This window comes from Pan paniscus, chromosome 3, assembly GCF_029289425.2.
Source record: "Pan paniscus chromosome 3, NHGRI_mPanPan1-v2.0_pri, whole genome shotgun sequence".
NCBI lineage: Eukaryota > Metazoa > Chordata > Mammalia > Primates > Hominidae > Pan > Pan paniscus.
This window is the reverse complement of record NC_073252.2, coordinates 119940328-119966539: the sequence shown is the minus strand read 5'-3', so window position 1 is coordinate 119966539 and position 26212 is coordinate 119940328. Positions and strand designations below refer to the sequence as shown.

The window sequence follows — 26212 nt, the reverse complement described above, 5'->3', positions numbered from 1 at the left end:
TCTCTTCACTCATTTTTAAAAATTAAACTTTTCTTTTTCTTTTTTTTTTTGAGACAGAGTATTGCTCTGTTGCCCAGGCTGGAGTGCAGTGGCACGATCTTGGCTCACTGCAACCTCCGCCTCCTGGGTTCAAGCAATTCTCCTGCCTCAGCCTCCTGAATAGCTGGGATTACAGGTGCCCACCACCACGCCCAGCTAATTTTTTGTATTTTTAGTAGAGACAGGGTTTCATCATGCTGGCCAGGCTGGTCTCAAATTCCTGACCTCAGGTGATCCACCTGCCTCGGCCTCCCAAAGTGCTGGGATTACAGACATAAGCCACCGTGACCGGCCTAAAAATTAAACTTTTCTAACTGGTCATATCTAATTTTAATTAGTTTTCATAAAATCCTGATTATATGATTGAACATTTTAAACACATAAAAAATGAAAACTCACCATGTTGCTTCTGTTTTGGGTTATACATTTTCCACCACCGAAAAATGATGAAACCATCTTGAATCCTAAGAAAGGGAAATTACAAAATTAGAATTTAAGTAACAATTTACTTAACTCATTTCTTAGTTATTCCAAAAGGAAGCCAATTGATAATGAACAAGGAAATACAGGAAATCCTCAAAAGAACATTGGCATACATAAACACACATCTTTTCGTGAACAAAGATTATAAAGTATGTTTCATGATCTTCTAGTTAAAAAAGGAAGAGACTTTGCATAGCTAAAGATTCTTGATGCATAAATTGCATACATTTATCATATACAACATGTTTTGAAATATCGTATTCTTCTTATTAATGGTCACAGGAAAATGAAGCGCTAACAGAAATGTTTTCCTTTTTAAATGATATTTTTTAAAATAAAAAATTACAGATACCTAGTTCTACAGGAGAGAGGGAAAAAATTATGTAACAATAAGCCAAATCTAGAAAGAGGGATATTAGCACACAAAAGAGAAACTTTTAAGGATGCTCCTTCATTTCTCATAAATAACCTATCATCTCATGCCCCAAAAGGATGGACTTACAGTCTCTGAGCTTTTTTTCACTTTTGATTTGGAAATAATTTTAGACTAGTACAGAAGTTGTCTCCTATAGTTTTAAGTGAGGTGTGAGCATTGCCAAACTCTAGCACCTCTCAATTAATTCAAAACTTTTGAATTCTACCTAAGTCACAAATTTGAAGAAAATCACAAAAATTGAGTAGGCTTTTCTTTCAAGACTTACAGAAGAAGGAACATTTCAATCATATCCTTATTATATTCATATGTGTGTTTCCTTCTTTGAATAAAATTAAGAGTTTCTAACAAATGCTAAACAATTCTATAAACTTATCATCTCTAATAAGGAGCTAATGGATGACAGACCAACATCTCTAAACCTTGCTGTATATAACGAATGACTACTATGAACTCTGTGATATAAAATGGTCAGGCAATTTAAAGGTTCACTTTTTCATCTAGAAATGAAAGATTATTCATTTCTATAAACAGCTATTTTTATATTCTGCTAAATTAATCCACTGACAAAATATTTTAAAACATCAATTCACCAAGTAAGATTTACTGGAAAAAAAATTTGATTTAGTTTTATTTGAAGAAGCAAGTCACATTCAATAAAATACCATAAAACATTTTAACAATATTTTTAAAGTATGTTTAACATGGGTCCTTTTCAATTTTTTAATTTTGTTACCTAATAGACATGTCTTCTGTAATGTAATAGATTTCACGAACCATGACTTTTCCAGAAAGAACAGAGAAAGAGAAGGAACCTGTTATAGGAAGGAAAAAACAGCAGTTAATGTAACTGTTTTAACAGATAGTAGGGCCCTTAAAGTTTAAAATAACATTAGCACTAAATTTATTCAATAAGCATCTCTTCTCACTCTCTTCCTGATACCCTTACAGCCTTACTGATTTTCCATCATTCTTTCCCCAATAAAACAAAAAGTGCCATACATATCATCACTATGAAGTAAGCTACTAAATAACCTGAAGAGGATATTAGTTTAAGTAACTGCTTTGTATGGATAATTCCCTTAATCATGCACTGCCATTAAATAAACCCAAAGTAGTGACTAATTCACCATTTTTCTTTAGAAACTTGAGTGACTGCAGGAACCAGCCATTGCCTCAAATTAATGGAAGACGATTTATGTTTGAAAGAAGTTTTATGTCGACTAAGAGGTACTCAATTATAAGGCAGGTTAGAATGGTTCTCTCCAGTCATCTCTCCCCATCCCTTTCTCCTACTGGTTTAGGGCTTTCAAAGCACATAGCTTCCTAATACACCCTCCTATCTACCTGCAAATTTCCTACTTTTAAGTAGTCAAAAATTTAATTAATAAAGCAGGCCATAAAATGAAACATACAAGATGATTCTAACTTACATATTTTTAAAGTATGGGTTACTTTAAAAATAACCAAAACTACATTGAACATTAAAAACTTTCTTTGAATGGTGGACTCTCAAGAAATTTCTATTTCCACATTTAATACATATCCAAGTTTTTCAAACTCTTTTAATGAGCATCTTTTATAAGTTAAAAAAAAGTCAAAAAGTTACTACAGAAACACTTAAAGAAGTAATAAATAATGGGGTAAAGGACATAACCAAGTGGATATTATCATGAAGTAATGGAGTGCTGTGTGAGAGACATTCCAGTTAGATTATCTTAACTATCATGAAACAAAGGTAAATTTCTAATGCTACTATCCATTCATGAAATATAAATTTATAATATACATCTGCTATGGTTTGAATGTTTGTTCCCTCTAAAACTCACGTTGAAACTTAATTCTCATTTTAACAGTGTTAGAAGGGTGGGAAATCTGACTACAGTATTTGAGATGTGAGACATTTGGGAAGTACTCAGGATTAAATGAGGCCATGATGTTGGGACATCAGTGGCTTTACAAGAGGAAAAAGAGACCTGAGCAAGCAAGCTCAGCCCCCTCACCATGTGACACCCTGTGCCACCTCAAGACTCTGCAGAGTCCCCACTGGTAAGAAGGTCCTTACCAGATGCACCCCCTCAACTTGGGACTTCCCAGCCTCCAGAACTATCAGACATAAATTGCTTCTCTTTATAAATGACCTAGTCTCAGGCATTCAGTTATAGCAACAAAAAATGGTAAGACAACATCTCAAGGTTATAAGGAAGAAAAAAATTCAGTGTTAACTCAAACTCACCAATATGGATATAGCCATGCTTGTATAATCTGTTAAGAACTAGTGTTAAAATAAGACCAACATTCCGGGAATTATAATATGTGAGGTAAATAATCCATCCACAGGACAAAATGGTAGCTGTTGGGAGGAAAAAAATCAGAAATAATAGGATTTACTTCTACACAGTAATGTGTCCTCTTACAATTTAATACTTGGAATTTTAAAACCAGAGGTTGATTATACTTTATCCAGCTTTCTTCCTCTTCTTCATTCATTATCCAGAAAAGCATAAATTCCGATCAGATCCATTAGAGCAATGTTTCAAGTATGCCTGCTTTCATTTCTGTTTACTTTATCACTGCTTTGTACTGTTTTAGTTAATAAACATTATGTAAAGACATCCTGGGAGAAGAAAGGCCATATTTCTGAATATTCTGAAACAAATTCACCTTTATTAGGCCAAAAACTCATCTATACACAAGTTCATTCCCAAGTTATTTCCTGAAACAAGCTATAGCCACTTGTAAAGGAAGAAAAGTAATGATTTTTAAAATCTCTGCTTTAAAGAAAAACCTTCTGCTTTTTAAAGCTGTGCTTTAAGTAAAAGAAGTCGGAATTTAGTATAAAGGCATATCAAATAGGCCACCTGTAACTAGATATTTTGCTGTAATGGGTAAGACAATAAGTTATGATGTCATTGAATATGCTACAGTAAATGATATTCTAAATTTATTTTTTTAATGAAAGTATATGGTTACTTATAAAATTCATATTCTCAAAAAATCTAGTTCATGAATACACAAAAGGCAAAACAGGAAAACATTGTTTTGATAATAAATTTGCTCTTACTTATCCTTTTCAAAAGTATTACTTCTAAATTATGAGAAAGTTATAGAAAGCAACTTAACCTATATAACCCTTTAGTAACATCATATTAAGTCCTTAACTTTTAAACAATTATGTATTATGGATAAAGCAAAACAATCACTGAGAGTCAACATAAAATACAATTCCCAGGGCAGCTTAGATTGATGGTAATAGCTTTGACATAGCAAGTGCTATGATTTGCCATTTAAAAAAAAAAATTCTAGAAAAAATATTTTGAAAAGTTATTTTGATGATATGCCATTATATCTCAAGTTTAAAGTCATTTTGTATAAATTTTTACTATAAATCACTGTGTCAACAGTAGGTTGTTATATGAGTCCTTCAGAATGGCAACAGGCATTTGCTGAGAAAATATGCTTTCAATATTAAACAAGCCAGGAATCGTAGTCTTTTCATTATATCACGCCCCCCTACGCTCATAGTAAAACAGAGGGATTAAACAATTGCTCAATGTTTTTCTGCTTGTTATTGTTGTTGTTTTTTTCTTAAAGAAAGGAGGTGTTTATAACAGGAAAAAGTCTGAAAAATTCTAGGTGATAGGAAAGGGAACAGACACTTCATCTCTACTTATATTCCTACCCACATCCTTGGGTGTCATGAAAGAAGCATAAGCATCCCCTCAGAAAAAAAAAAAAAAAAAAACCTGTGTAACCCATATAAATTACTTAATCTTTATGGGCCTCAATTCCCCAACAGGGAATTAAAAGGAAAAGAATAAAAACCTACCTTCATAAAGCTACTCTGAGCATTAAGTGAGACAACATATGTACAACCTGGCATCTAGCACACAGAAGATGCTTAACATATTATCATTACCCTTTGTTTCCTCTCTTACCCTTCCTAATTTCCTCTGTTTCCAATTCTTATGCCAAAATTAAAGTCAAATACCATTCTCCCATGAAAACTTCTAGAGCAGAAACAACCTACAATAATTTCTCCCTTCCCTGTATTATTTTTGTATTTCTCCCTCTCATTCATTCATATTCATTCATTCATTCACTCATATTTCCTTTCTCCCTCTGCTATTTAGTTTAAGCTATTTCTATATACCTAGAAAACTTCTAGATTATACCAAAAAATTATTAATAGCAGATCTCACTGCCAAGTGCACAAGGAATGAGGAAAGAGATTAAAAGATTAGGCATATAATTCTATTTTACTATAAAAATAGAATTATTTTTACAGTAAAATTATATTTGAGGATTTATTATTTCTGTAACAAAACAAAAGTGTTTGGGTGTGTGTTGAGTCGAGAAGTTGGGGAGGTGACCTGAAACCAGAAAGATAAGCTAAGTGCAATGTTCTTCTTCTCTTTCCACTTCCCCTAAGTCAGATGAGAATGCAGCCTAAGAAAAAGTAGAGCATTTCAGAGCAGTTTCCAGAACAAATGTTCAAGAAATATAAATAACAATCTTCCTTCCTAAAAATAAATAAATGGTAGTGTTAGTGTTCCAACTTCAGTCAACCACTGTTTAAAATCTGGCAGCTGTTAATCCATACTTAAAACACAATAAAATAGAAGAAAAATATTCCACTTACCAACAAGGAGCCAAACAACATTGGAATTGTGTTCTGTAAGAAAATCTTCTAATTGAGTTATACTAGGGACAATACTCTCATTCTTCCTTTGATCCATTACTAAAGTTTTTCCAGAACAACATCTAAAGGCCTAAAAGATTTCAAAGGTTAAATTTAGAATCAGAGATTTATAAAATTGCAACAGAAATCATTAAGGGAAAAAAAGGTGAATTTAATAAACGAAGTTGATTAAATCACCTTTCTGTTTCCTTCAATGATGAGAATGCAAAAATACAACAAAAATGCCCACATTTCTACTAAAATGTAAGAGAATGGATCATACTTGTAATGTCCTGATTTCACCATTCTAAATGTAAGCACTAACTAAGGTTCAATTACTATACTCTGGCTCAAAATAACAGGAATGTGATTATTCTTTTTTTTTTTTTTTTTGAGAAGGAGTTTTGCTGTTGTTGCCCAGGCTGGAGTGCAATGGCATGATCTCGGCTCAGGCAACCTCCACCTCCCAGTTTCAAGCGATTCTCCTGCCTCAGCCTACCTCGTAGCTGGGATTACAGGCATGCGTCACCACACCTGGCTAATTTTGTATTTTTAGTAGAGACGGCGTTTCTCCATGTTGGCCAGGCTGGTCTTGAACTCCTGACATCAGGTGATCCGCCTGCCTCGACCTCCCAAAGTGCTGGGATTACATGCGTGAGCCACCGCGCCCAGCGTGATTATTCTTTAATCAAAAACATCTCAACAATCAGAAATACTAGCCATCTACATTAAACAAATTCATCCAGACTTGTCCCAAAGCCACCACTTAATATTATCATATTTGTATATTAAGCTAGATAAATCCCTCTTACCCTCCATCACCTCTATGTATTCTCCATTATTCCATGGGGAAACAATCTTCCTAGTTCAGATTCACTCTAGGTAGTCTGAACAGTAAAGAGACTTCCTGCTATCAGATACTTAGGATAAAGAAAAATTTACTGTAGAACTGTGACCCAACTTCTGACAAATATTTGTATGCATACACATATGTGTGCATATACATATGTATGTATATAGATATGTGTGTATATGTATATACGCACACACAGTAGGATGAATATGAATATTGAGATGTACCAACAATAAGAAAAAAGGAACAAAGTTCATATTTTATGATCCAAGAAACAAGAAAATATTCCTTCATAATACCGTAGTAACATATGACTAACCCAACCTACCGATAACAAAACTATCTCGTAATAAACCAGAAAGAGCAAAAAAAAAGCTAGACTTAATCACAAAGAGACCTACACAGTTAATACTACTTTAAGACTAAACAGCAGAGGAGATTTTTACAGATAACTACAAAAACAGCAAATTTTTTCTGCAGTAAAGAATACGGAAAGATAACTTTCTAATTGAAATTTGGTACATCTGACTTAACTTTCTAAACCTGTTTTCTGTTTATTCACCACAACTCTTATCTTTGGACATCACAAAACAAGTTTAAAAATTGGATGAGGCCAAGAACCTATAATCCCAGTGCTTTGGGAGGCAAAGGTAGGAAGAACTCTTGAGGCCAGAAGTTGGAATCCAGCCTGGGCAACACAGTGAGACCCCATCTCTGCCAAAAAAATAAAAATAAAAAACTAGCCAGGCATGGTGGTGTGCACCTGTAGTCCTAGCTACTCAGGGCATGGGGGCAGGAGGATTGCTTGAGCCTAGGAGTTCAAGGTTACGGTGAGCTATGATCATGCTACTGCACTCCAGCCCAGTTGAGAGAGGGAGACCCCTTCTAAAATAAACAAATAAATAAAAATTGAATGAGATAACATTGCCAGACACAATCTACAACACATTATCTTTCATATTTCTACACTGTTGAAATCTTATAATTTACAGAGGCAAATTAAACATCTCTTAAGAAAATAATACAGAGCTCAATAACAGAAGGTTTATTATTAACAGTGATATGAAAACCTAAACGCAGGAGCTAGAGAAGATTAAGAAAATGTTTTCAGTTTACAATAATCCTTTTTTTTCCTACAGTGTAGAAACTGAGTAAAAAATGTTCTCGTATTTTTCAAAGCTTTGAAAAATCCCTGTCAGCACCTTAAAATTTGAGGGCTAACTTTATAACATGAGCTTTCTCTTTCTTCCCTCTTAAGTTTTTTTTTAACTTTAAAAAGGAAGCAAATACTTTGAAAAAAACTATCTTAAAAAATCTAAAACCAAATATTCACATATTACATAATGGTTTACATATCATAAAATAACATATGTATCGATTTCATACTTATTTTTACCATTCTACAGATTGCTAGCCAGCACATCACTAAGGAGGAAAAGACTCTGGAAGTTTCATGAGAGATGTGTCCCAGCATTCAAGTCTCCACATAAAAAGGAAATCTGTTTCTAATCAAATTCAAGGGGAAAGGATCTATCCACCAAAAATACCTCATCTAAAATAATCACGACCTACCACTGTAATAAACCATAGTCAAAAAGAATGTGGGAAGAGGTTGTTTAGGCTGTAAAGACAGAAACCCTACAGTATCAAACAAGTTTCAATCAATATTTCCCAAATATTAGATTAATGCAAAGCCTTTAAGAGAAATCAACAGATAAAGGCTCAATATTTAAAAGAACATATTTTAAGCAAGTACAGAAATAAAGGCTAAGATTTAAAAAGCCCCTAAAGTAAGAAGTAGATATTCTGGTATAAAGAAAGTAAGGCAACACTAGACACAGAATCCAAACAAAAATGTTGTTGTATGCTCAGCCACATGAAGTAGTATATCGCCAATTCCTTAATAGTGAGAGACTGGAGACTTATGGTAATCTATTGCAAAATCTTCATGGAGCAAACGGTGGAACAAAATACAAACTGGTTGTTTCCTCTTCCTCTACCCTTCCTGAACAGTTCAATCTAAGAGTTGCAAGGTGAAGCAGAGTAAAGCATGCGTCTGCACATGGGGAAGAGAGAAACAGAAGTCTCAGCGGCCTAGAGCTGGATGTCAGAGCCTGATACGAATAAATTAAGTATCCAATGGCATGACGGACAGGCTTGTGGAGTAGTGGCAGCACCTAAGGGTGTCAAAACCAGAGTGAGATGAGGAGCATACACTTGTAGGGGAGAAGGTAGGCACAGGATGCTGGAGCCTGAGTGGAAGGAGAAGAACATCCATGGCCAGTAAGGGCAGGAGGCGGCACAGGAGAAGCACCCAGCTTAAGGTTTCAGAGACTGAGAGGAATGAGAGCCTGAGCAGAGAGAAAAGAGCATCTACTCAGGAAGGCTGCCTGGCATAGGGTGTCAGAGCCCAAGAGAAAGGTCCCAGACCCAAAAGAGCTAAGTAGGGTTTCCATGCAGGAGAACAAGCTGAAAAGTATGTTGCGGCAGAAATAGGATAAGGAGGACACACCTGGGAAATGAAGTAAATAAACATATTAAGGATAATGGGAGCCATTATTACAATGTCTCACTGTTTGAGATATATAAAGGAAGAAAATTAGAATGAAACCTAAAATGGTAGATAAGAACTGGAGCTATGGTTTTCAATATAAATGGATATAGAAATAAATATAGCTGTAAATGTATTTATGTACCGTATATGTGCATGCATATGTTCACTAACAGGTCCTGAGGGCAACAACACCTCAATAAAAAGGAGCAGAAAACTTTCCTTCTAAAAGCTATTTTCTACTAAGAGGAAAGAGGGCCCCTTGCAAAAGTGGCTGATTCCACAACTAAGGGACAGAAAGTAAAGATAAGCCTTGTTTTCCAGAAAGGAAAGAAGTACTCAAAGAATGATATGAACATGTCAAAAGGACACAGAAGCCAGCTTAAAGAGGCTCCCACTGGAAAAACCTGGGACAGACTAAACATAAAAATGAATGATAGAGAGCCAAATCATGAGTGAACTCCCATTCACAATTGCTTCAAAGAGAATAAAATACTTAGGAATCCAACTTACAAGGGATGTGAAGGACCTCTTCAAGGAGAACTACAAACCACTGCTCAAGGAAATAAAAGAGGATACAAACAAATGGAAGAACATTCCATGCTCATGGGTAGGAAGAATCAGTATCGTGAAAATGGCCACACTGCCCAAGGTAATTTACAGATTCAATGCCATCCCTATCAAGCTACCAATGACTTTCTTCACAGAATTGGAAAAAACTACTTGAAAGTTCATATGGAACCAAAAAAGAGCCTGCATTGCCAAGCCAATCCTAACTCAAAAGAACAAAGCTGGAGGCATCATGGTACCTGACTTCAAACCATACTACAAGGCTACAGTAACCAAAACAGCATGGCACTGCTACCAAAACAGAGATATAGACCAATGGAACAGAACAGAGCCCTCAGAAATAGTGCCGCATATCTACAACTATTTGAACTTTGACAAACCTGACAAAATCAAGAAATGGGGAAAGGACTGCCTATTTAATAAATGGTGCTGGGAAAACTGGCTAGCCATATGTAGAAAGCTGAAATTGGATCCCTTCCTTACACCTTATACAAAAATTAATTCAAGATGGATTAAAGACTTAAACGTTAGACCTAAAACCATAAAAACCCTAGAAGAAAACCTAGGCAATACCATTCAGGACACAGGCACGGGCAAGGATTTCATGTCTAAAATACCAAAAGCAATGGCAACAAAAGCCAAAGTTGACAAATGGGATCTAATTAAACTAAAGAGCTTCTGCACAGCAAAAGAAACTACCATTAGAGTGAACAGGCAACTTACAGAATGGGAGAAAATTTTTGCAATCTACTCATCTGCCAAAGGGCTAATATCCAGAATCTACAATGAACTCAAACAAATTTACAAGAAAAAAACAAACAACCCCATCAAAAAGTGGGCGAAGGATATGAACAGACACTTCTCAAAAGAAGACATTTATGCAGCCAACAGACACATGAAAAAATGCTCATCATCACTGGCCATCAGAGAAATGCAAATCAAAACCACAATGAGATACCATCTCACACCAGTTAGAATGGCAATCATTAAAAAGTCAGGAAACAACAGGTGCTGGAGAGAATGTGGAGAAATAGGAACACTTTTACACTGTTGGTGAGACTGTAAACTAGCTCAACCATTGTGGAAGTCAGTGTGGCGATTCCTCAGGCATCTAGAGCTAGAAATACCATTTGACCCAGCCATCCCATTACTGGGTATATACCCAAAGGATTATAAAACAAGCTGCTATAAAGACACATGCACACCTATGTTTATTGCGGCACTATTCACAATAGCAAAGACTTGGAACCAACCCAAATGTCCAACAATGTTAGACTGGATTAAGAAAATGTGGCACATATACACCATGGAATAATATGCAGCCATAAAAAAGGATGAGTTCATGTCCTTTGTAGGGACATGGATGAAGCTGGAAACCATCATTCTCAGCAAACTATCGCAAGGACAAAAAACCAAACACCGCATGTTCTCACTCATAGGTGGGAATTGAACAGTGAGAACACATGGACACAGGAAGGGGAACATCACACACCGGGGCCTATCATAGTGTTGGGGGGAGAGGGGAGGGACAGCATTAGGAGATATACCTAATGTTAAATGATGAGTTAATGGGTGCAGCACACCAGCATGGCACATGTACATGTATGTAACTAACCTGCACGTTATGCACATGTACCCTAAAAAAGTATAATTAAAAAAAATGTGACAACATAGGTGCAACTACACTAGAAGAAACTATGAAGTAGTCTGAGGCTTGCACCTACTTACAGTGCATAGGTTTGTATTTAAATGAAGACAATATTCAAATTCATGCTATAAATACCTTCTTCTATATTGGCATTTTGGAATATGGTCTAAATAATTATATTCTTACATATCACCATGAATGTGATAATGTAAAATGCAGAGACATGGGTGTATTTCATTAGCAACTCAAACACAGGAAGAAGCTTTACATTTCTAGGAAAAGTTTTGTATTAACATTTGATTACTTTATATTTTAGTGCAAAAAAAATAAAATAAATGATAGTAATGGATTACCACCCATTTAATAAAACAGGTATCTGAGTCCATACCAATATAATCAAATTTTGATGGCTAACAAAATTCTATATAGTCACATCAAAATAACTCTTTCCCCGCCCCCCAAAAAATAATTATTAATGACAAAGGGAAAAAGAGGAACTTTGAGAAAGGCAAGTTAAGTGATCAATGTAAATACCAGCAGCAAGAGGATAAGTCAAAACTGTGAGCCTCTTAATAGAACACAGTCTCACTTCTGTGATATTCCTGCCAAAGATGCATATAGCTTGAATCTAATCTAATCAGTGGAAGGAGATTCTGGGGGAAGGAGAAGCAGCAACAAAACCAGACTTTCACTTTTATTCTGGGCACTCACATACTGTTTGTTTTACAACTGGCGTGTAATATTTCCATAATTTAAAAAGAAAAAGACAAAGTGATGGCTGGAGGACAGGATGCTGTAGTTGGGAAAACGGCTTTTTTTGCCTAAGCACACATTTCTTGGCCTCTCCTTATAACCATGGCCAAGGTATAGGTGTCTCCCAATCCCAAAATTCTAACCTAGTCATCTGTAACTCTATAATCACATCTTTCTTTCTATGGTTCTTAAATATTTGTATTTTGTAATTAACATGCAGATACTCACCAAGCAATACCAAACTCAGAGGCCTTCACATAAACTCAGAAATATCAGTTAATACCTTAGCAAGAATTATTTGATATGATAGCCTTGAGTGTAAAATGGAAAGAGGAATGCCTACAATGTTCTAGAATTGCAGGGAGGGGCGGAGACAACCACAAATAAGGAAGTAGACACAGAATACTAAAACAAAAGAGATTAGGGGAAAGGAGAAAGAGAAGGCAGTTATTATGGAACAACAGTAGAATCAAAAGATGCTGCTTCAGACTATATTGTTCCAGAAGCAGATCACTATGTGGATTAAAAGCATAGACTCTATACTATGCTTCACCTGGGTTCAAATGTCAGTTCTGAAATTATAGCTGTGTGATTGTGGGCAAAATACCTAACCTCTCTGTACTCTGTTTCCTCATGTGCAAAGTGAGGACACTAATAGTACCTATCTCATAGAGTTATAGTGTGTAAATTGATAAGTTGATGTAAAGCATTTAGAACTTCTGGCACATCATAGATACTGAATTGTATAAATGTTTGCTATTGGCAGCCAATGCTATTGGTGTCTTGCCCATATACTGTTGGCACTCACCTCTACACAGGAAACCTGCTCATTATGAACACCTGTGACACCCTGCTGAGTGCTGCTTTCTGACTGCAAGGACACACTCAGCTTGCACTCCAGGGACAAGCGAGAAACGCCAGAGAGTTAATGTCAATTATGGCTAGGAAGTTGGTGGATTTAACACTCAAATTGTCCTTGCTCTTGGTTTGGGATAACTCCGATGGTAGTTTATTTGATGTCTTCAGAGTTCCCAATATGAGTGAACTCCAGGTGCCCACAGTGGTAACAGCCAGAATAATGCCCTTTATTCACTTCTATCCCTTTCTTTTCTTCCTTCCCCACTTCTACCAGTGTTTCCTATGATCATTTCCCAATAAACTATATTCCCTTGAATCTTTATCCCAGGTTTGTTTCTGGGGAAACCCAAAACAAAGCACTGTGTTTTTATTATTTATAACTAGGCCTATCAAATCTAAGGACAATTTTCTTTACAAGAAACATGACTGTGTGCTTTAGAAGAGACCATGAAACCATATGACTGAAGGCGCACAATATTTAATACATAAGACTTTTAAAATCTCAATCCAGAGCATACATATGTGCAGGAACTAGCTTTTGATAGAAAGAGGAACATTTCTTTTATCAGAACAGGAACAACAGAGAAAGAATGAACCCAAATGCAAGGAGATTCTGTAGAGAAAAGAATGACAGACTCTGATTGCTTCCATATATTTTTAAAGTATGAGTCAAGTTCATATTTATTTTAAAACATTTTTACTTCATCCTTTTTCTTCTTATTACTCCCAGTTTTTTGTTGTTGTTGTTGTTGTTGTTATAACCCCATTACCTTTCTACTGTCCCTTTTCCTCTTCTATTTTTCTTAACATTTAATTTGTGTTAATAACAGCTAGCAGAAGGATGACCCTAGGGTGATAGCTGAAAGGAATTATGGATGAGAGGACTTTTGTCACCACAGCTTGACCCAAATCCCCCAACTCCACCCCATCTCAGCAAGATTTGATTAACTCAAAGAAGAAGAGTTGGAAAGAACTGGTTGATTACAATTTTCCCAATTCCCATCTGTGAACCTGCCTACAGGTCCTCAAGAAAGCTCAGTGCACTGGTTAATCCCCTTCCAGGGCTTCATGGCTCCTCTAAAACAAATATCCCATAAGTTGAACAGAACTGTGTGAAATAAGGTTTTCCTTTATCAGGCTTAAGCTGGAATACATCCATATAACATTACTTATCACTTGAGAAGACCTAGCTGTGAAGAGCCACAGCTTACCCTGGCACTGTCATGGGAAAGTATATTTGATTTTGATTATTTGGAGCAACATAGAAAGTACAATATAACCTTTTCTATGTGTTTTTGCTTATCCATTCAATAAATATTTATTGGGCTTAAAAATTCTACCATACAGCTCAGAAATTCTGAGTATTAAGTTTAAGAGTTAGAATATTCATAATCTTTACTAGAATGTCTAACAATATAGAAAATGCTAAATAAATGCTGCTTGAATGACTACCTGTCTCTTAGTACTTATCACACTGTATTGTAATTATCGGTTTAGAAATGTATCTCCCCCACTAATGACTGCTCCTTAAGGATGTGCTTGCTGTACTCATTTGGGTATCCAATATCCAACAAAGTTCCTGGCATTGAGCAGTCTCTCAATAAATATTTGCTTCATAAATGAATGAAATAAATGCATCATTATAAAAAATACATCATTATGAGCTATTGTCAAAGATAGGCAAGTATTTCTAATGTATTCAGGGCCAAAGACACTCCTAAATGATCTTTTTTACCCTTAAGAAAATTTGATTCTCTGGTTGAGTGTTGTGGCTCACGCCTGTAATCCCAGCACTTTGGGAGGCTGAAGTGGGCGATCACTTGAGCCCAGGAGACCAGCCTGGGTAACATGGGGAAACGCCGTCTCTACAAAAAAATACAAAAATTAGCTGGGTGTGGTGGCAAGCACCTGTAGTTCCATCTACTGGAGAGACTGAAATGGGAAGGACACTTAAGCCTGGGAAGTCAAGGCTACAGTGAGCTGTGACTGCGCCACTGCATACCAGCCTGGGTGACAGAGCAAGACCCTGTCTCAAAAAAAAAAAAAAGAAAAGAAAAGAAAAAATGGCTCTCATTTTCTAGAGCTAAGAAGAGATCTCATTACAGTATTTCTCACCCACCCCCTACAACCGGCCTGCCAAAAAAAAGTAAAGAAACAGAACATTCAATATTTTAACAACCCAATTCCAAATAGAACAAAAATGAAAAAAAAAATTTAATCATACCCAAATCCCTCATGCAACAATGAAATCACAATCTTTGGACCTAAGCCATCCACAAATCTTCACACCATTGTATTAAAGTCTTCTGGATTTCATCACAGTTCTTTTTTTTTTTTTTTTTGAAAATATTATACAGTTTTTAATAAATCTGAAAAAAACCTATATGGTAAAAACTTGATTTTCTTATCACATTTCTTTAAGGGCTGGAAAATAAACCAACTTTAGAGCTCTCCTTTGAACTCCACCAACATACACTCTCTTCATCACCAAGTAAGGTTAAGTACCTGTTAGCACATAGCACCATTACTGTATACTAGAATTCTGTGAATTATGTACTCTGTACAATCATATTTCTACATTGCTTTCTACATTTAGTGATCAATATTAAATGTTGCAGACCAAACGCTTAACTTGAAAACCTTTAACTGGTCTCTGCACATATGTAACAAATTATCTTCAGATAATTTGTGTAGGGTTACCAATTCTAAAGACATTTATCTCCTCCTTAACAATTAAAACACCAAGTAATTGATCCAAATATCTCAGTAAATACCAAAACAAAAGATCTGCCTGAACAGATTGTTTATCTTTGCCATGGCCTAAGGAGATCCCAAAACAAAAGTAAAATACAAATCAGATCATACAACATTTTTATTCAAAATAAAGTTTCAAGGAGTGTTTAATTCATGTAAACTGTAAAGTGACAAAAATGGTCTAAGCACTAACCAAGCCTCAGGCAGATGGCCTGGAACAAATGGCTTTGTGAAGTTCCTTCCAATTCTATGATGCTATACAGATAAAGTATACAAAATATGTGTCTACTGCAATTGAATACCTCACTTAAAATAATTATGTAAACTTTATACATTTAAGATAGTACTGGAATGTATAAAAAGTTGACATTACCCATTACATGTACAGTGATTTGTAGGACCCTCTCTGCTTAAAAATTGCTCCCATCATGACACAACAAGGCCTAAAATTACACCACCCATTTATTTAAATAGAACGCTAACCAATATTTTTAAGAATGCAAAGATATCTTAATGGGATTTCAATAATACCTACCATTCATGATTACCATGTGGTATTAGTGTAAATTGATTCATTAGAGTGCTTTTCTCATTCACAAGCAGGACCTATGAATATTACAAAAAGCCTAAGATTCCCGAAGATGTGGAAAATCTTCAAAAGAGATGGGCAACAAATGCAAACTTAGCCTCCTTAACAATTCTGGACAGGGCCAGCATCTTTGTGCACATAAATCAAAATTATATAATGTCCTATTCTGTTTATTCAAGCAGACAAAATAAACAATTATCCTCTTAGGTAAAATAGATTAGGTATAATCCTTGCTACCTAGGAAGGGTCACTCCAGGTCCTTTTCAGTCCCAGGATTCTATACACAACAAACACAATTTCACCTGTTAACTAGTTCTAAAGCCCAACAGAATTATGTGGTAAAATAACATTCAATCATAAATAATAGAAATTGTCTGGTATCTTAGAAATAGAGTAGGCTTTAAAACCAGATTTGAAATGGAAAGCTGGCTTCATCCCTTTTATACTTCTTTTAGCTGTGAGCAAGCCTCTGAATCTCTTTGCGCCTGTTTCCAAATAGTAGGATGGCCATCTCTTCCTTGAAGAGATGCTGAAGGCATTAAAAACATAAAGCAAACATAAAACTCACAGCACAGCACTTGACGAAAAACATTATAACAGTAGTAGCTAAGCTACTTTTATTAATATTCTTAAAGAAAAAATCAATTCAACAAAAAAGTGAAAGCTAAAAAACAATAAAGTCCATGGCAGTAAACAACGATTAAAATGTATTTCATTCCTTACAATAAGTAAAATAAAAACTTTTTTTTTTTTTTTGGGACAGAGTCTCACTCCGTCGCCCAGGCTGGAGTGCAGTGGCACGATCTGGCTCACTGCAACCTCCGCCTCCTGGGTCCAAGCGATTCTCCTGCCTCAGCCTCCCGAGTAGCTGGGACCACAGGCGCCTGCCACCACGCCCAGCTAATTTTTTGTATTTTTAATAGAGACGGGGTTTCACCATGTTAGCCAGGATGGTCTCGATCTCCTGACCTCGTGATCCACCTGCCTCGGCCTCCCAAAGTGCTGGGATTACAGGCGTGAGCCACCCACCGCGCCCAGCCAAAAACCATATTTAATAACAGAATTGTACTTATAACCAAAAGAAATTAGTTGCCACAAATAACAATCAAGAAAGTACCAATATGAATAACATAGTTCCACAAGTACTAGTGAGCATGATTCTTAGAAGAAAATCAAATACTAGGCAAAAGAAATATTCAGGTATGGCGACTGATGATCCCAACACTATAAATCAGCAAACGAAACAAACATAATTTTTAATATCATAATCTATGCTACAAAAATGGTTCTTCATGCTTATATATCGAAGAACTCTGAATATCTAAGAAGTCATATCACCCAACCAAAAATGCTGTATTTTACCAAACCTCACCTCCATAGCCAGAAATTTATGCTGGTTCACCTAAATACTTATCAAAATAATTTTTTCAAAAACTTGTTTTTTTTTTGAGACGGAGTCTCGCTGTGTTGCCCAGGCTGGAGTGCAGTGGCGCAATCTCAGTTCACTGCAAGCCCCTCCTCCTGGGTTACCGCCATTCTCCTGCCTCAGCCTCCCGAGTAGCTGGGACTACAGGTGCCCGCCACCATGCCCGGCTAATTTTGTTTTTATATTTTTAGTAGAGGTGGGGTTTCACCGTGTTAGCCAGGATGGTCTCAATCTCCTGACCTTGTAATCCACCCACCTCAGCCTCCCAAAGTGCTAGGATTACAGGAGTGAGCCACTGTGCCCAGCCTCAAAAACTTAAAAAGCTGTAGAAAATATATCAACTAAGAGGACAGACAGAGCTAACTACAATCTCTCCAAATCTAGAAGAAATTGTGACTTTTAAATGTTATCTACTTTTAATGGTAATACTTTAGTGGTAATTACTACCTTCAGCATACTCCTTAAAATGGTGAGCAATATAAAGAGATAAATAGAAACTACCACGAATGAAAGGGTTAGTCCTCATACCATAAATTAATTAGTTATAGGGCTTCATTTATGCTTTTTTCATATTAGCTAACAAACACATTCTGTAAGTTTCTTTTAATCAACAATTCAATTTCTCACTTCCATTTTTATTTAAAATACTCTAAAACACTAAATAACACTAAAATGCTAGCATCAACAAAGTAAAATTCTAAAGGTTTTTTTGAAATAAAACTATTTCTTTTTTCCTATGTAGCATTTAGGCTTTTCTCATATCTTCCAGTCTTAAGCCACTTGGATCAGGAACCCTCACCTGATACACAGCAAACTACCCACCCAAAAAAAACAGGGACTTGGGAGACAGGGAGGGGGAAATGGTCACATGTGTTTACCAACACTCTCATCATATCAAGTTCAAAGAAAATATTTTTTTAATTGGAGTGTTGGATCCATGTGGATCCAAATGGATCCACATAATAGCCAATTCCTGTGAACCAAGAATATTACTATAACTGAAATTGAATTTTTATGTGACTATGACAAAAAAAGCTGTTGGTCTCCATCCAGCAGCTAAACTAGTGAGCCATCATGGAATTAAACCCTCCAGCCCCAGTTGAGCCCCTAGATCAGGGGTCCCCAACCCCCAGGCCGCAGACTGGTACTGGTCTGTGGCCTGTTAGGAACTAGGCCACACAGCAGGAGGTGAGTGAGGATTACCACCTGAGCTCTGCCTCCTGTCAGATCAGCAGGTGGCATTATTCTCATAGGAGCGCAAACCCAATTATGAACTGCACCTGCGAGGGATTTAGGTTGTGCACTCCTTAAGAGAATCTGATGCCTGATGATCTGAGGTGGAACAGTTTCATCCTGAAACCATCCCCCCACCAACCCCACCCCTGTCAGGTGCACGGAAAAATTGTTCTACAAAACTGGTCCCTAGTGCCAAAAAGGTTGAGGACCACTACCCTAGATAACTAAGGTCCCAACCTACATCTTTGCTGCATCCTCCTCAAAGACCCTGAGCCAGAAGCACCCAGTTTAGTCATTCCCAAATTTTTGATCCACAGAAATTGAAATAAAAAACATTTATCGGTTTAAACCCCTAAGTTCTGGGATAATTTGTTATTTAGCCATAGATACTAACACAAAGTATGAGAAGGGTAATTTTGCAAGAGATCTTCAAGGTATCTCTAACTTGATGATTCATATACGTCATCTTAAGCTAAACCACCTCACTCTCCTCCTCCTCCCTACTAAAAGATCAGGAGTCAGCGATGCCACATCAAAAAGGCTACTGATTACAAGAGTGAACCATTTCCTCTTTCTACCATAAGTCAGTCTCCTGCATAAACTTTGTAGAGTAGCCCTTTATCCTGCCTCCTACAAATTTATCTGTATATATCATCATCATCATCTCCTTCCTTCCTGTCTCAGTAGAAGTCTATCTAAAGTACCCTTGACCTGAGCCCTTGTATTATATCCTTTCCAGTTTGTTCAGTGACTTTGCTTCACCAATTATTCTGCCTCATTCCTTTATCTTCAGATTTTCTTACTGATGACTCTTTATCTTCAGCAAATAAACATGTGCTTATATCCCTTATACCTTAAAAAACAAAAACCTTCTCTCAAACTCATAGCTTTAGCTATATCCTTCTCTATTCATTTACAACTAAACTTTCTGAAATAGTAAATGACATTAGCTATTTCAACATCCATGTCTCTTACCCAGTGTGAATTAGCTTCACTTATAAAACTGCTCTTGCTCAGGTCATCAACGATTTCTTAAGTGATATGTCCAATGGATACTTTAGTTGTCCTCATCCTATTTGATGTCTATAGATGTCTAATACTCATTCCTTTTCTCTAAACTCGGTTCTTCCACTGACTTTTGTGACTCTCTTACCCAATCTTACTTCCCTGCCCACTCCTTTGAGGTGTATTTTTCTTTAACCTCACCCTTAAATGCTGTTGTTCTCCAACCTCATTTCTCTTCTATTTTCACTCTACATTTTCCTGAGTGATCTCATCCATTGCCATTGCTTTTAACTATCATCTTTAAATTGTGACTCCAAAATTTACATCTCAAGCTGGGTATTCTGCTTAATTCAGATCCATATATACAACTGACTAATGACATTTCTTAGAAGTCACGGATGCCTCAGATTTAATGGACCAAACTGAACTCATCTCCTCCAATCATGTTCCCCAATCTACTGCTCTTCCTACACTTCCTACCTCAGTAAATGGCCCCAGAATCTACTCAGTTTCCCAAGCCAGAGAATTCATTCTAAGCATCTCAAAAGTATTTATTAAACATTAACATATGCATAAAGATGATGGTGGCTAGAAATTACCCTGACTTCATTTTCCCTCAAGCCCACTAAATCCTATCCATCTACGCTCTTTACATCTATTAAATCCATCTTCATTTCTTAATTCCAATATGCACTGCAGTTCTCATTTCCCATCTGGATAACTATAATAGCCTCTAACTGATCACCAGTCTTCAAAGCTCACCTCCCTCCAATTCATCATCTAAACGGTTCCCTATCTGACCATGTATCTTCTATAGAAGTTCCTCAAATTTTTCTCAAATTAAAAAATTAATTTTGCTAAGCTCCCATATTATCTTTAATATGAAATACAGTATGCTAAAATTAAGTCTACAAAAATCCTCGTTTCACCAGGCGCAGTGGCTCACACCTGTAATCCCACCACTTAGGGAAGCCGAGGCGGGTGGATCACTTGAGGTCAGGAGTTCGAGACAAGCCTGGCCAACATGGTGAAACTCTGTCTCTACCAAAAACACAAAAATTGGCCAGGCGTGGTGGCACATGCCTGTAATCCCAGCTACTCAGGAGCTTGAGGCATGAGAATTACTTGAACCCAGGAGGCAGAGGTTGCAGTGAGAAGAGATTGCGCCACTGCACTCCAGCCTGGGAGGCAGAGTGAAATTCTGTCTCCAAAAAAAAAAAAAAATCCTAGCTTCCCACTGTACATTAATGCAGCACTCATAGAGAATCCTGCTTTACCAACTAAAATAATATAAAATTGCTTATTATAAATTCTTACTATATGAGTAATGCTCACTTTCTAGTCTTTTACATAAACCAAAAACATACTTATCAAATAAAGAAAACATATTAATTCACAAAAAATGTTACCTTCTAAGAGAAAATGCACTACTGTAGTGTTCTCCAGGGCCATGAAGACCATTACTCTATTACCAGAAGCCTGGATGTCTGATACATGATACTCAATAGCTAGTTATAAAATGAATTACACTGCTTCTTAATCACCTTTGATCATGTCTTCCATTATTCTCTGTAGAATTCATAAAAAATATACTTGAGTTCAGCCATACACAATATTCCATGAAAAACAAACCAAAAGTCAACTACTTTTCTTCATTTTCTCAATTTTTGTTTTTTGAGATGGAGTCTCGCTCTGTCGCCCAGGCTGGAGTGCAGTGGTGCGATCTCAGCTCACTGCAAGCTCTGCCTCCTGGGTTCACGCCATTCTCCTGCCTCAGCCTCCCGAGTAGCTGGGACTACAGGCACCTGCCACCACGCCCGCTAATTTTTTGTATTTTTAGTAGAGACGGGGTTTCACCGTGTTAGCCAGGATGGTCTCGATCTCCTGACCTTGTGATCCGCCCGCCTCGGCCTCCCAAAGTGCTGGGATTACAGGCGTGAGCCACCGCGCCTGGCCATTTTCTCAATTTCTTCTTAAAACACTTTACAAACTTAGGTAGATTAAAGAGCAAGCAAAAGAGAGAACAGAATTTTGACACCTGTTAAGTAAAGGATTTCCCTGCTTTCTCCTGCCAATGCACAGGCTAAGCACATGACTTAATTTGTCAATCAGGTATCAATAGCTCAAAAGTCAAGTAAAATGACTAACAGGTTACATTACATATCACCACCACCCCACCCCCATTCCCTAGCAATATAGGCAGATTAAACCACAACTGAAGCAGAAAGTCAGAAGACCCAGCTACTTGGGAGGCTGAGGCAGGAGAATGGCGTGAACCCGGGAGGCGGAGGTTGCAGTGAGCCGAGATCGCACCACTGCACTCCAGCCTGGGCAACAGAGCGAGACTCCGTCTCAAAAAAAAAAAAAAAAAAAAAAAGTCTTTAACCGAAAATTTGACCTTTTTAAAACTTAGCCAAAAATACTTACCCAAGTTTTTTTCCAGAGTTTGCAACGTTCTGTTTTTCCTTCTACTTTTCTTCAGATAGCCTTTCTGCAGTGTTTCATCTTAACAAACCTGAAAAGTATGGCATTTTAACTAATTACACAAGGTATTCTGGCTTTACGAGCAGCATAACCATTTCTGATTATATGATTTCGTTACTTAATCATGCACAAATAGGAGGAAACTCTTTTAGTCCAATATTACGTTTCCTTGTTTAAAGTTTCCAAACAAGAAATACTCCTAAGTATAAAATAAAACTACAACTTCCAAACTAAAGCCTTCCAAAGACTCCAAAACCACTGTACTTAAGAGCATGAGTTTGGTAATCAAAGGTCCTAGAGATCAAATCCTATGTTTAAAACATAACTCAAAATGCGACATTGAGAAAGTTTCTCTCAAACTGTTGGGTCCTTGCTGGCAAGAACAGTGCCATAATGTCCTTCCTGGCATACTTTTTATCAAATGAAAATCTTGCAAAATCACAGGGTGCTTGGGAGTTGGTATGGCATACTAACTAAGGGACTGCAAACGAGTCAGATTACCTGGTTTCAGTCACAGCTCTGACTTTGAACATGTTACTTTGTAGGTCTATTCTGTTCTTTCATCTAGAAAATGGGAATAGTAGACTTTACATTATAGGATTGTTATGATGATTAAATGTGATAATATATGCACATAATTATATGTACCACTCAATAGTTACAAAGTATTCTGGTTATTCATCTATTTTTATACTTTGTATATTTAACTTGGAATAAAACAACTTCATTGCTCTGCACAGGGTGAAAGCAGAAACCACTAAACCGGTTGAAACTTAACAGGTGCTTAGACAGTTATAAAGCCCATGATTTCCTTAAAGAGGAAATTCACATGAACTTTTACCTTTAACAAACGTCAACACTAAGGCCAACAGGAAGGTAAAAAAAAAAAAAAAGACAACAACTAATACTCTCCGGAAGAAAAATCAACTTCTCTTCACCTTCCTTTGACCAATAGGAAATTCTGCTGAAACGTAGTCTTCTGGAGTGCAGTGCAGCAAGCACCAATTCAGAATACAAAACACATCAATCCTGGAGAAGAAAGCGGGGGTTGTTCCTAGGCTTCCCCGCCCTCGGTCAACCGACCCTATATTAAGCAGCATGGGGTCTACTACAACCCAGTGCAGCTGGCAAGGCTGCAGTCCGAGCCTGCGGGTGCACGGTCCTTCCTGCCGAGTCCACACATCAGCAAGTGGAGCGCCTTACCATCACCCGCAGGAACTGCTCCTGTATCAAAGTCCCCAGCCATCCGACTGCCATGGCCCTTCCAGACTTTGCCACTGACCTCCAACCCCCGGTCTATAGGTGCCAGGGCTGTAGGTAAGGATGGCAAAGGAATATGAAAGAGTCGCCGCCGCAGGCAGCCACTACTAAGCCAAAGCTCTCAGACTCCGACCAGGTTGAGTTCCAGAGACACTGGAAAAAGGGGCTGACGACCTCAACCCCGTCTGGCCCGGCCCATCCCCTCACCTGGGCGAGTGCCGAGGCAGCCCGAAATCCCTCTGCCTCTCTCCGGGGAACGCCGAGGGCCTGGGGCGGCGGCACGGGCGGCAACGGCAGCAGCACCGAGCCGGATGCAGCCTGCGAAGCTCTGCCGGTGCCCACACCCTTTAGCCCCGCCGCCCGGGGCCGCCGCCCAGGTCCAGACCCTGGCCGCAGCCACCGACACCCAAGGGGGCGGAGGAGGAGGGGAGGGGTCCCAACCGAGGCCGGGCGGCACTGCGCCTGCGTCAGGCAGCAACGTCACACGCCAGCGTCGCCGGCGCCTCGAGGTGCGCCACTCAAGCCCTGCCCAGGAATCCGGCGGCGTCCCGCCCTGTTTCCTCCTCTCTGGGCTGCAGAAGGAGCCAGAACCCTGAATTTGAAAATCACTTTGCTACCCTAACAACCCAAAGGAAAAGTTAGTGCCTTCCTGATAGCAGGAGACAGATAAGCCCACTTAGGAGACGGAGGCTAACGAAAAAGGAGCATCGGATGGGTGTATGACGTGAAATGAGTCCTTAAGAAATAGAGATGCTTTTATGACATGATCAATAAGAGAGCTCGATTGTGTGAAATGCTGCCACGCTGAATCTCTCAACTAAGTCTATTATTATGCTGATGATATTAATGAAAAGTAACTTGCTGCTCCTCTTTTTAAAGAGAAAGGCTCTTATTATTTAGCGGGTGAACCAAGGCAAACGACTTCTTGGAATTAGAGGAATGTCGCAGATATTTATTTATCTGCGCTATATACTAGCAATAGTAAACAGTGTTTAGCAGGGCTTATTGACTAATCCTTCCAAAATCCTGTGAGGTTATTCTCATCCCCGTTTATCTCCATTTCACAAATTGAAAAATTAAGACACTGAGAGGTTAAATAACTTGCTAGAGAACCAGGGTTTGGACCCAAGAAATGTGGCTCCAAAGTATTACTGTATACTGCCTCTGAAGTTCCAAATGTCTAAATCTCTAGTTCTGACTTCTTTCCGGAGCTGAGGTACTTACTACAACCTTAATATTTCCACATGGCTGTTCCACTCTCACCTCAAAAGGAACAGATATGAAACCAAATTTAAGATAATGCCAGAAAACACATGAGGTACAACAATTAACTGTTATTGCATATAAGGAAATAGAGGCCCAGACAGAAGTGGTTTATGGAAGGACTGGATGAAAACCAAAAGGAGAAATGCATGCACTGTCTTCGTTACTTCCTTCCGCTACCTGGACACTGGTACTGGCCTTATGTCAATTAACTCTTTAGAGTTTATTTCTGCCCCTCTACAAATAAATTAATTTCAATTGTCTTTTTCAACATCTGGAAGATTTCTAGTCATTCTTAATCTTTGTTTTCTAATAAGGGAACCACCACAAGGATTCAAATTTGCTACAGCCAAACTTCGGATTTTGCCCAAGAAGGACATTGTGCAAGTACAAGTTCTCTGGACTAGAAATCACCTAGAGATGGTTCAAGTTCCCCAAATCAAAAACTAAACTGAAACTAAGTTGCACTGTAGCAGAGGGGAGAGGAGAGAAGGAAGTTCACTATGGCCTTTCTGTAACCGTGTGAGGGGACTGTGGGAATCTGGAAGTTTCTGCCTCTACTTCCTTTCCATCCCTGTGATCAAGAGTCACCCTGTAACTACAGCTATGCATTAGGCGACATTGTATAAATGAATTATTTATTTTAGAAGCCTCTATTCTAAAGGCCTTTAGTCTTGTGAAAATCATTATGCTCTTTGACATTTCATATGGCTCACTAAATTTGCATGGCAAGGCTTACTGCCTTCTCCAGTCTCCCACCTATTTTTCATTTTTCTCTAGCATGCCGTTAAAGTAAGGATGCCAAAGAAACTGTCTCCATTGAATCCAAGAAGAATTTCTCTAATGATGAAAGCCTTCAAGTGATTTTTTATATCTTACTTTTTATTTGAAATAATTATAAATTCACAGGAAGTTGCAAAGATAGTTCAGAGTGGTCTCATGTACCCTTCACCCAGTTTCCCCCATAGTTACATCTTGTATAATTATAGTACAGTAAGAAAACCAGGAATCTGACATTAGTACAATGTCTGTATGTAGCTCTATGTCATTTTATCGTGTGTAATTCCATGTGACTATCACTACAAACAATACAGACCTCTTTTATCACCACAAAGATCTCCCTTTTACCACCCCTTTATAGATGCACCCACCCCTCCTCCCCATATAACAACCCTAACTCTTGGCAACCAGTAATCTGTCTTCCATCTTTGTAATTTTGTCATTTTGAGGATGTTATATAAATGAAAGTGTACAGTGTGTAACCTTTAGGAACAGGCTTTTTTCACTCTACATAATTCACTTGAACTGTATCCAAATTGTCATCTA

The 26212-nt window shown here is 37.7% G+C and overlaps 1 protein-coding gene across 8 annotated transcripts in view; it reads right to left on the bottom strand.

Annotated features, from left to right (window-relative positions):
- The window catches only part of BLTP1 (bridge-like lipid transfer protein family member 1), a 212504-nt gene extending 188196 nt beyond the window's left edge, over positions 1-24308 (bottom strand). For all 8 annotated transcript variants that reach the window (XM_008969477.4, XM_024928495.4, XM_003816409.5 and 5 more), the window contains exons 1-6: positions 23831-24308; positions 22307-22394; positions 5598-5727; positions 3192-3308; positions 1692-1770; positions 439-503 (exon numbers count right to left, since the gene is read on the bottom strand). In XM_008969477.4, the coding sequence (XP_008967725.3) occupies positions 439-503; positions 1692-1770; positions 3192-3308; positions 5598-5694 (358 nt within the window). In that variant the 5' untranslated portion in view covers positions 5695-5727; positions 22307-22394; positions 23831-24308. The remainder of the gene's footprint in view (positions 1-438; positions 504-1691; positions 1771-3191; positions 3309-5597; positions 5728-22306; positions 22395-23830) is intronic.
- Between the last annotated feature and the right edge of the window lie 1904 nt (positions 24309-26212).